The 12411-nt window shown below is 30.8% G+C and overlaps 1 protein-coding gene across 1 annotated transcript; it reads left to right on the plus strand.

Moving 5' to 3' along the window:
- The first annotated feature begins 497 nt into the window (after positions 1-497).
- Positions 498-3509, plus strand: LOC145183009 (uncharacterized). The gene is made up of 3 exons (XM_090085413.1): positions 498-615; positions 714-902; positions 2294-3509. The coding sequence occupies exon 3, from the start codon at positions 2304-2306 to the stop codon at positions 3336-3338; it is 1035 nt and encodes a 344-aa protein (XP_089941539.1). The 5' UTR covers positions 498-615; positions 714-902; positions 2294-2303; the 3' UTR covers positions 3339-3509.
- Positions 3510-12411: the final 8902 nt, after the last annotated feature.

The raw sequence follows: 12411 nt of genomic DNA on the forward strand, positions 1-12411 counted from the left end.
CGCGATATAAAAGCAAAAAGTGTGTGCTGAAATATATTTTTTCTTTTCTTTTCGTTTTTTTTTTAATTTAAATATTGATTTTCACCTATTGAAACTTCTTTTCAATGGTCAAAAACAAAACCAGGCAAGTTCTCCTAAACATATATATATATAAGATACATGTAACATACATTTACAATATATAAAAGATGCATATATATATATGATACATATCATATACAACTTCATCTATTTGCTTTGCCCTGTTTAGAAGATTTTTTAAAATACGAGCTATTTAGCAACACAAGAGTAATTTTTACTATTCCAGCATCATTTTGCAGAACATTCTCGCGGTTCTTGTATTATTTTGCATTTGATATCTTTTAAATGAAGCCCTGAAATTTTTTCTAAAACCTGTCTTAATATTTATCATTGTGATAGATTTTCCTTACAATTAAAATTATTTGCAAACTAAACATTCCAAACAGAACGCGTTTTTTCACAACTGCAAACAATTAATCTAACAGTAAAAACCAGGCAGGGATCAACAGAAACCAGGGAACGGTTAACAGTAAATAATACGAATCGTATGAAAACGTGTTACAATTTTCTTCTAAAAATTTAAACAACGAAAGAGTAAGTATTCCATTATTATATTATACTAAGTTATATAATTTTGATAATAAGAAAATTTTCTAGTGACTTTAATTGATAAATGTAATTTTTTTTTTAAGCTGTACGATAAAAAACTTCGAAGATGTTCAGAACGGTGTTGAAATTTGGTCGAGAATAGGTCAGTTCAATGATTTCTTCCACAAACACATGTGATATTTTACATTAAATACTACACGCAATTGAGCGACTTTTAATCGAGAGACCCTTTTTTCTCTACCGAAACGACGTTGAAGTTTGGCCGAGAGCAGGTCAGTACAATGATTTCTTCCACAAACAAATGCGATATTTTACATTAAGTACTACACGCGATTGAGCGACTTTTAATCGAGAGGCGTTTTTATACTTTTCCACAAATAGAGCGCACGATTTACGTGCATTCGTTTTGGCGACACAATACATAGTTTTCTCTTTGTAAAGTCCTAAAGAGGAATCTCATCAGTATTGTGTAGCCTTAGACTCAAATAGTAGCATCATCCTTATTATGTTAAAATTAGTCGCTTAAATGTATTATAATGATACTTTAAGAACTCAGAAATGAAAATATTTTCGAGGCGCGGGCGGAATAAGCTTATTATATCGCGTTGATTTATTTATACATTCCTGCGCGTTACAAACTTTAGAAAAATTATTATGTTAAGCTTTTAAAGAACATTATAATTGGAAAGATGAGTAAGCAGATTCGCGATAAGTAACATTATTGGTCTATATACACTCAAAATAGTTTTGGAATGGTGAAGCGTAGGGTTTGCAAATGTCAATCATTAATAAAATGCAAGTAAAATGCGTCTTTTAGGGTTTAAAATGAACTTTCAATGGTTAATTTATTAAATAGAATAAAAAGAAAATTCTAATACCGAAAATTCTAATATCAAAAAAAGTAAAAACAATAAGTCGCAAACTAAATAACTTATCATTAAATGATGAAAAGATGGAACGGAACCAATTTAAGCTTTATTCGTCAACCTAGGAGGGGAGAGGGGTTCTTGTCCCAGAATTTCACTTCTAGAGACCTCATTGTAAAATTATACATCTGAAGTAAAAGCGATTTGAAGTAAACAGAATGGCATTTCTAATTTGATTGACTGAGATTAGTCCCTTTTTATATGTAACGTTTATTTTTACACACCTTAAGTCATAAATGACGTTTGTGAGGAATGACGATCGCGTGTGGTAATAGTAATTATGTTAACATTTTGGGGTTTATTTTACAAAGACAAAGAGTTCAGTTAAAAAAATAAAATTGTCTGCTCGAAAATAACTTCCTCTAATTCACAAATCATCATCAATCAATCATCAATTCACAAATCATCAGACATCAGATTGAAATGTTTTTAGAATTTAGTTGAAGAAAGATAAAATGCTGAACATTTACAGTATTTTATTAACTGTTAATAAAATAAACTCACACTGAAATCACGTGGTTTTCTTAATTTTTTGTTAAAAAGTGGAACTAAAGGCGATAACTTTGAGAATCTATGACACATACTAAGATTAATGGGAGGGTACAAAGAGATTGTAAAAATTTGAGAAACACCTTTAGAGGAAAAAAAAAAAAAAAAAGTTTTATAAAGCCAAGACAAGTAAAAAAACTTTTTTCTCTTCGTGACAATACATCTCTTAAATTTTATTTCTATTTTAGATTTAATAAAATGCTAAATGATACTGATTCCTTTCTTCGATCTAATTCACCGTTCAGAGAAGTTGAAAACAATGCAACGGCAATGGTATATGCTGTTTTAATTACTTTCGGCCTTCTAATTAACATTTATGTAGTTATTGTTTTTTTTTTGAAAAATGATAAAAAAACGAAGTTCTGCAGATTCCTACTTCACTTGTCTCTTATTAACATCGGACAGTATATTGGTATAATACCGTACTTGACTATCGATCTACGCAAGATTCCTTCACTAAATAAATATCTTGAAAGTTTTCTGTGTAGTATAAGCGATGGGCACAGCACAATGCTTGTCTTTTCGATGGCATCCTGCGTCTTGCTGACTTTTATGTCCATTTTAAGGTGCGAACTAATGATCAATCCATTTCGCAAATTGATAAATGATCAAAACTTGAACAAAGTGTTTACAATCACATGGCTGTTTGGTTGTTTATCATTCTTGCCCTATATGTTATCTTACAAGTTAGACCACCAAGCTGGAATTTGCTTTCGTAAATGGGTGATCAACGATTCTTTTGGATTTACTTATATGAGCATCATGTATACATTTGGATTAATAATGCCAATTTTAGCGATGATTACAGCATGTATAACTAGCTATATCAAACTAAATTCTGGAAATTTAAAAGAAAGTTCTGTGCGGAGAAAACGCAAACAAGTTCTTATTCGACTAAGTTGTTTAATTACCATTTTTACAATGACATGGTTTCCATATTCTGTGTACTGGTTGATGACGTACACGACCTACGTCAAAAATGATACCGATAAACAACTAAAGAGGTTAAAAGTACTTCGTTACGTTTTGATGCCTAGTTTGTTTGGAGGCATTGTTGGACCATTATTCAACGTACATAATTGGGCACCTTTTAGAAAATCAATTCAAGAATTTATTTCCAATTGTAAACAGTCAAATAAGGGAAGCAAACAAAAAAGTTATGCTGTTAATGCAAAAGTTGAAAATCAGACTGAAAGTAGCTTTAATCAACAAATCGAATGTAGCTGGTGCTAAGTTAAACTTTAAGTCCGAATAAAAAAAAAAAAGCCTATGTTTAATTTTCAGCGAATAAAGTTTTTTATAAGATGAATCATGTAAAAATTATGAATAACAAATCAAACTTTTTATATAAAATAGAAAGGAGGTTGTCGTTCAACCGTTTATAAAAAAGATTTATCTAAAAAAGTTTTGTCAGCTTTTCTTGTGTTTTAAAAATAACACAAAAACTTTCACAAAATGTGCAGAATAAAAATCGTCGGCGTTTATGCAAGTAAAAAAAAGAGTAACAGAATCAAGATATCTGTTTTTGAGAAACACAAACACTTGTACACAAGTCAATGCCAATCAGTGGCGTATCTAGGGTAAGGCAGGCAGGGCACGTGCCATGGGCGCCAATCTAAAAGGGGCGCAAAAGAGGCTTGGTTGCGATGCAGTAAGCGAGAATTATATAAAATAAATTAAGTTTTGAATTATTTCTCAGTGTTAGATCTATTTTTATAAAGAATTTTATTAAAAGTTTGTGTCATCATTTATTAAAAAATTGTAATTAAGCACTTTATGTGGGGGAGGAGGGGCGCGAGATTGGTGTTTGCCCCAGGCGCTATTTACCCTATGTACGCCAATGATCCCAATGAATTTGAGATCTTAAATTTCATACATCTTAACTGTTGATAACAACCATGTTTTTACAAACACCATCTGGTTTTATTTTATGAATAAACATTTTTATAATAGAATATTGTATACATATTTAACACATGTATGTATGTATGTATGTATGTATGTATGTATGTATGTATGTATGTATGTATGTATGTATGTATGTATGTATGTATGTATGTATGTATGTATGTATGTATGTATGTATGTATGTATGTATGTATGTATGTATGTATGTATGTATGTATGTATGTATGTATGCATGTATGCATATACATATTAAAATACTACTCATTTATGTTTAAAAAAAAACTGTGACAAGTTTGATTTCGTTTTAAAAGAACGTCTTTAAAAATAATACAAATAGATACAGCACAAGAACAACAAAGGAGGAGTTTTGCTTGCGAACCGTTTAAAAAAAAATACTCTCTCGATTCTCTAATTCATACCGTGGTCTCGATTTCATTTTGTAGTTTCTATAAAATAAGTTAATTTCTTTAAAAAAAAAAAGCCTAGAGATTTTTCTGCGAATATAAAAAAGTTTTATGAGTATGTTTTAGTTCTACCCTTCAAACTAAAACTGTCCAAACGGTCAAAGTTTTAGCTAGTCAAAAACCTTTGATTCATTTTTATCGTAAGTTGATCCAGGATCACAATGGGTGAGTTTCATACAAGCAGGCGGACAAATATATAATCATAATTTTTTCTAGATTTTGGAGTTTTTAGTGATTGATATGATAAAAATATTTTGCGAATGAATATTTTTCAAATCAGCTTTTTAAAAGGGCTTAACTTTTTGTCGATTTCAATGAAATGATAATATCTTGAACGATTTCATAATTCCAAACAATAAAATCTTGAAGATAATTTGAACTTTATAACAAAAATGATTGAACTTGTTTTTTCACGGTACATGGTAAAAAATTAATTTTTATGTTACTATAAATATATATTGCACTTTAACAAAATATATGATTACATAATTATAATAGTTAAAGAATTGCCTAAACTTTACTTTTTTTCAATATAATCACACAAAGAATTTTTTTCAATTTCATAAACATTTTTCATCAAATTATTGTCGTTACAGGCATTGTTTAATGAACATTATGCAAACTCTTCGAATACCATAAAACCTTTTAGGACGTCAGGATATTCCAGAGCCATTTTTTCTGTCGTTTTTTCGCCAACCAAGTTGAACTGATGAGTGGGTTTCATTCGTTGGTTGCACTAATGAAAGTATCGCGTTAGTTGCCTACTTCAGATCGTTTTCTGAAGAGACAGGTTCAATATTTTTAAAATTATGTTAGCTTTCTTCTGCCTCTTCTGCTCATATACCAAGAGGTGCTTGTTAATAAATAATTATTTCTCCGGCGTGAGCAAGAACTTTATGCAAAGTTGCTGGAATCTTTTTAAACGGGATGTGATAATTTTCACAAACAAATTTGAATGCTTTTTAAGCAATTTTTACTAAGTTTTAAATTTGCGTCAAAAAAAATTGCTCTATTGACCGTGTCAACACTTAAATGTCGGTTATGATAATGGGTTTTGAGTTATACCATTGCGTTTTTAAATACCAGTACAGGTAACAAAAAATGTAGGCTTTAACAACTACGACCAACAAACATAATTTACACTACTTTAGGCAAGCAATCATTTAAAAGCTCAAAGGCTTAAAATTTACAAAATGCAACTCCGCACTTCGATAGTAACAAGCGAATCGCCCTGAAATTAAACAAACATTAAAGAAGAAGGAGAAAATTTTCAAATAGCTTTATTCCCAAATGACGCAAACTGGAGCTGGGTGTTTTTTTTTTCCGAGAAGCTTATTGCCTGTTTCACGATGCTATGACGCAGGAATCATTTTGATAATACTACTCACGAGTTGAATTGAAGTGAAGCGTACTTTTAAGGCAAAAAACGGCACTTGTTCTGTCCTATTTCAACTTTCACATTTAACATCTGAGAAACTACACAGGGAAGAGATTTGAAATTATGGATTCGAAGCAAGCTAACAATTATGGTTTCGAAGCAAGCTAACAATTAACTCGTGCAGATTGAAATATTTGTGAATGAAACTAAAGTATTATAACAAAAGCAGGCATTTTTTAACATTTTGCGAGAGCGGTTGTGGATGCGGATGTAAAATCAGTATTAGAAATTTTAAGCTATCGCCATGAGCTCTGAGGTATTTTTTTGATCAACTGGCTTTCTGAAAAACTTTTCGTGGCGATCCGTTTTTATACGTCATTTTGTCGATTTCTAAAAATTTTTTTCTCGAAATGAACGCTATAATTTGATTTTAATTACTTTATTACCTACGCAGTCTGTTTTTACAGGTTCAACATTCGTTAAAGTTACGTGTACTGTTAAAGCATTAAAAAAAAGGTTCGATCGGCGAGATTATCGAGATATTTGTAATATAAAACGTTATCGAGAAATAGAATATAGATATCGATTGATCAACGAAAATTTGACTGTCTTATATTTAACTAATGTTATACCTTAATGTGTTGTAAGGATCTGTACTTTCTTTTCTCATTTGCAAACGTGACGTCACAAGAAATGCTTTCTTTTGAAAGTATGACGTAAGACATTCAAACGAAAGATACCCCTTAATCAAAGAAATCGAAAAATTTTAAGATCAAAAAGGCAAAAAGAACTTGAAGAAAATTTTTAGATTTAATGCAGAAACTTTTTTTTGTTTTTTAATTCGTGACTACAAAATACTGACGAAAAATTTGATTAGAATATAATGTTTCGTTTTTGAATCTGTTTAAATAATTCATTTTCAATCAATAGCCTAATTTTGATTATGAAAATATATATGAGATAAAAATACATAAAATGGGAGAACCTTTAAAAATTGAAGAACCTTTGCTGATTTATAAAAGAAAAAACAATATCTACCTTTAGAGAAAGAACTTCATACTTCTAAAATGTTTGAGATAAAGTGGAAATTGTTACTTCCTTTACTTCCAAACTGTCACGATTTTCCATGGTAACAGATAATTCACTTAAATTACTTTAATTATGAAAGGCCTCAAAAAACGTTTTGACTCGCTTATCACTTGAACTACCAATATATTCCTATTGAGGAATCAAAAATGTAAAACATAAGTTTGTTTTCTTGAATATTAATCATCATCTAATAAACTAATACCCATAAAGTGTAGGAAAAAATGATAATCTTGAATCATAGCAAATTTCGTTTCGTCGAAGGAAAATTTCAATCATCAAAACTTATTTATAGTTGAATGACAAATGTTAATTTATTTTTTTTCAGAATGATTTTGTATACATATTTGCAATATTTAAAAGAACTGTAAGGAGGGTTTAAAAACTAAATGTCATGTGCAAACCAGGGGTATATGCTTATGTCACTTAGTGAAGCTCATGGTATTTTCTAGCAGACCCATGCTAGTGAATTGATTGTGCAAATCAAAATTTTGTGAACTCAGACCTCCTCATGTTAAACTCAACGGCAAAACACCAAACAATGTGTGCGTTTGTATTTACGATGAGAATGCCCGCCTTCTTCTTTGATTGCTACAACTACATTCTCAGCTTAGTGCATCATTTTCGGGTTTTCTCGCCCATATTACATGTGATCAGACCGACTAGAAATGTATGGATCGTGAATGTGATTTGTGTAAACTCAAATTAGATGAATATGAATATGAATATGTGTTTTCGAAATTAAAATACACGGTAAAACAGTTCTGCGTGAACACGTATGTAAAAAGGAAACAGGCTTTGGTATTTCAGCAAGCAAAATAAAACCTAGATAATAAACAGGTGTCATCGAGGTCATCGAGGTTGACTTTGTTGAAAATTACAACTTTGTTGAACAGGATGAGATTTAGAGTTTTTGAATGGACACATAAACAATGTACATTTTTCACTTCGTACACATGGCACTCAGGTGATGGAAAAGGTAGTGTGACCATCTCAGATCCATTATATTAATGTATTTGTAGTTATTTTATTTGTATTCACGAATTATATATTACGAAATGTTTAAATTAATATTCCCAGGCAATTTATAAGTGCAAATATTTTTGTATGGACCGACTAGTCAGTTTAAACAGAAATATTTCTTCTGCAGTCTGACTCATAGGAAAGATTTATTTAATTTTGACCTGACATAGAATTTTTTTTGCTTTAAGCCATGGAATAGAAACTGTTGAAGGGATCCGGGGCATGGTAAAGATATCAGTTTGAAGAGCTCTAAAACCAGACAAACAAGTCAAAAATATTGAACAGTTTTATCAAACTGCTGAAACAAAAAATCCAAACATTGAATTTCATTTTACACCCCAACAAAATGTTTTAATGAAATGAAAGACACCACTGATATTCCTTGGGTTAGAATTGTCACTGTGCCTTAAACACATTCTATGAATTGTGTTATCCCAGTTAAAAGGTTTGTCATAAAAGTTGGACAAGTGTCAGATGCGTCTCTGGGTTGTTTCATCGCAAATCATTTGAAGAAATATGTTGAAACTCATAAAGTGCACCTCATCAGGTTTGTTCAGTTTAATCATTTTTACTCATTATTTCAGTTTGTTTAAAACTTGCAAACAATGTTGCCTATATTTCGATGGCTACGCCATTAATATGATTCATTTTGTCAGGTTCACCCGGCCATGTGGAAGTAGGAGCCGTCAACGTTAAAGAAGGCGATTATGTAATTGTCCATTGGATTCCGAGTAAAAACAACGTTTAAAAAAATTCTATGTTGGTTTGATCATCCAAAGAGGTGAACTTGCTGGAATTGATCTTGGGTGGCAGGTTAAATGTATGCGGCGTTATCACAATAAGTTCACACAATTTGTATATCCACAACAAAGCGATATTTCATCATACCCTTCTTCTGATATAAAAAAACACTGACATTGGCTAATTAAAGACAACTTTAGTTTGTATACGCGTACATTGGGCTAAAATAACAATACAACTATGTAAAAAATGATTGTTAGCAGGTTATTATTAGGAACAGGCGAAAAACACGGTAAAAAAGTGCGAAAAAAATTAAAATCGGAAAACAAATAAAAAAGAATAAAAATCGGAAAAAACACGGTAAAAACACGGAAAAAACACGGCATCAAAATGCCGCATTTTTATTCATAGTGAAATAACTTCAATAAGCAAAAACTGTGTTTTAACTAAGATTTTATGACCGTTTGTTCAACTTTGTTGCTGAAGTCTCTAAATTGAAATTATTCACTTAGCTCTTAGCTTACTGAATTAAAAACATTACATGACAAATAAACACAGTGGGGGAGTATCCCTTGGAGATTTCTCATAGTCTTCGTCATGCAACTGGCATTGTCTGTAACAAATGCACTGACTTTATTAAAGTTAACGTTGAATTTGTTCAGGGTCTTAATAATTGCCTGACTGACTGTAGTTGCATTAACGTTTTCTAAGTAGACCAGATTAACTATTACCGCCTTCATCTGCGTTTCATCAGAACTTGTTACTGGTATAAACAGTATATGTAGAACGAAACAATCTTGGGAATCGCTGGCCTCATCAGTGACTACAACAACTGAAGATGCTGCTTCAACACGGGCTTTCAATTCATCATGAGTAACATCAAAAACTTTCGGTAGATAATCGCGCCGTAGGTGACTTGCTCATGGTAGTGCCCCAAGGTTCTTCACATTCGTCTGTAAATATTTCTTTAGCTTAGGATGATCAAGTTAGTTTAGCGTTATGTTAGCTGCAGTAAATGCCTCCACTAATTAAAACTGAGCAAGATTTCGTGCATTACGTGACTCAGATACCGCCTTAAATGCAACTTGTGCAAAAGAGACAGATGAATTGACGTCAAGCAATTACCACTAACAACAAGTAAGTAAGAGAATAGAGTGAGTTAATTTAAAAAAAAACAGAAAATCACGGTAAATCTGACAAAAACACGGATTTCTCAGAAAACACGGAAAACACGGCAAATGACGAAAAACACGGAAAACACGGCTTCCGTGTTTTCGTGTTTTTCGCCTGTCCCTAGTTATTATTCATACTCAAATGTTACATCCGGCACCAAAGTGTTTCTTCCGGCACTATTTTTCTTTGGTAAATAAAACAAAAACAGAAAGATTGCCTGATGATTGCAAACCTGCGATTTATAGTATTACTTATGATTAGCTTATTCAGATTTTTTCAGCTTCTAGCACTCAATAGATTCACAGAAATTTTACAATAAAACAAAAAAACATTCAAATAAAAAAGTTTTCGAGTCACACCCGACACTAGCAAATTAACGATCGTCCTTTGTAAATAAATTCACCAATCGAACCGAAAACTTAGAGATAAGTATTTTTTATATTTTGCTGAAAAAAATTGAGAAATAGTAACTCGTAACAGATATATTTTAACTGATAAACTTCAATATGAGTTACATGCGGCACCATGGAATTGCTCTGTTTTTTTCCAGATATAAAGTCATTACAAAAAGGGGGTTAAAACTAGAAAATACAAAGACTATACAGAGGACGATCTATCCATATGTGAAGATTAAAATCTAAAAAGTAAAAATCTACAAATCTTAAAGATGTAAAGTCTAAAAACAAGAGACAAGACATAAGAGAAAGCTGTTGCAAAATATAGTGTTTGTCGAAGAAAAATTCGTTACTATTTGAAAGAAAAACATGATTTAAAACCTGGTAAACTGTATTATTTTTCCAAGTTAGAGGAGGCTGGCTTTTTCAAATGTATCATTTTAAAAAAATTTTTGATTTCCTATCGGTAAATAAGACTTACTTCATATGACGAACAATTATCTCCATAGTTCTAGTTGAAAAGTAAAAGAATATAAAGTCTTTCCTGGGACCTGATTTAATCAAGTCATTTTTACAAGGACACCTAAAGCTAACAAATAAATTTGTGCTAAACATAAAAAAATCACGAGCAGTTGTTAAGGAAAAATTATTAAAAGAATATGTTCAACATCTTACCAAAGACAGAAAAAGTTCCGACAGGCAACATATACAACAATGATAAAAAAAATCTGATTACTTGACCGTGGCTCAAAAAAATGCTTGGTACAGAGAGGCAGTAAATACCCCACAAATAAAAGAAGCACTTCCAAGACAAGTATTTACTTAATGATATCAAGTAAAATTCAGCAGGTAAAATTTTGCCACCTATTGTTCTTTACACTTGGTGTGAAGGAGGTCCTAAAGGAGCCAGTTACCTGTTTGGTTAGATACAATAACTTTTGAAGTGTGGTTTTTTTTCTATAGATTTACCTTCTTTAAAAAAGAACTTAGGAGTTAAAGTTCTGCTGGTCAGTAAAACTTATCCTCTCATATGTCTCCAAACATTACTGAAGGCGGTGAAGAAAATGAAATAGTGCCTGAACTAGACTTTTAATAGGGCTTTTGAACTCTGTTTTGTTAATTTTAATTTTTTATTTAAAAAAGGAAGTCTTCAACTACTTTTACTCAAGCTTACCCTCATACAAAGGAACTTTTTTTTGTGTGTTTTGTATTTTTAATAAGGTTGTTTTCAGTATTCTTTCATTATAACATGTTTTATTCTTTATTAAGAAAAATAGAACTAAAATTAATCTTTTGTTTTCAATTAAACTAGAATTATTAGTCCTTCAAAAAGTAAGAGAAAAAAGAAGTTACTTTGCATCAATCCATACGTAACATAGAGCTATTCTAATTTTGTTAATGCTGCGCAAAGTTACTTAGACCTCTGGTTAAATTTGCACATTTTTTAAATAATCTTGAAAAACTACTTCTTAAGTTGTAAAAACAGATTTAACAATTGAGAAATTTGCTAGTTTACATTAATATAATAGAAGATTAAAGCAGATTTTTAAAGATAAAAATTACAGATAGTTGTTTTTTATCGCAAAAAACAGCTCTTTTACTAACTCTATTTTAGTTTTCAGTTAAAAAAACTTATATTCTGTGAAGCTGTGATTCAAAAACCACAATCGAACTTCATAAGCCAAAAAAGTTTCTTGTGAAAAAAATTTTTTCATAGGAAACTTAAAAACAAAATTTGTTTTTTTTACAAGAAACTTAAAAACAAAATTTATACAAACTTATAAACAAAACAAAAAAAAAAGCAAAAATAAAAAATAGAATATTCCAAGAAGAATCACAACTTAAATGTCAAGCAACAATGCAGTCAGGAAATATTCCAAAATGTGGTTTTACAGAAATTTTTGAAAATAGTTGTAAATAGAACCCCAATATTCACTGATTTTCCTTGCTTTTACCAGATAAGCTGACTTCTGAAAATCTCTTAAATTCATTAAACTTGACAGGCTTTCGGATATAATTTCGTTTGGAAAACTCGGAATAAATTTGGGGTGAAATATCTAGATTCTAGATTGCCTTCTAGATTCGTCATAAGTATCCTATAGCGACTATTACATTTAGTTTTTTAGATAAAGTTTATT

The sequence above is a fragment of the Hydra viridissima genome, unplaced genomic scaffold (genome assembly GCF_058129835.1).
Source record: "Hydra viridissima isolate aposymbiotic clone 2 unplaced genomic scaffold, HvirCarnegie_v1 scaffold_4, whole genome shotgun sequence".
NCBI lineage: Eukaryota > Metazoa > Cnidaria > Hydrozoa > Anthoathecata > Hydridae > Hydra > Hydra viridissima.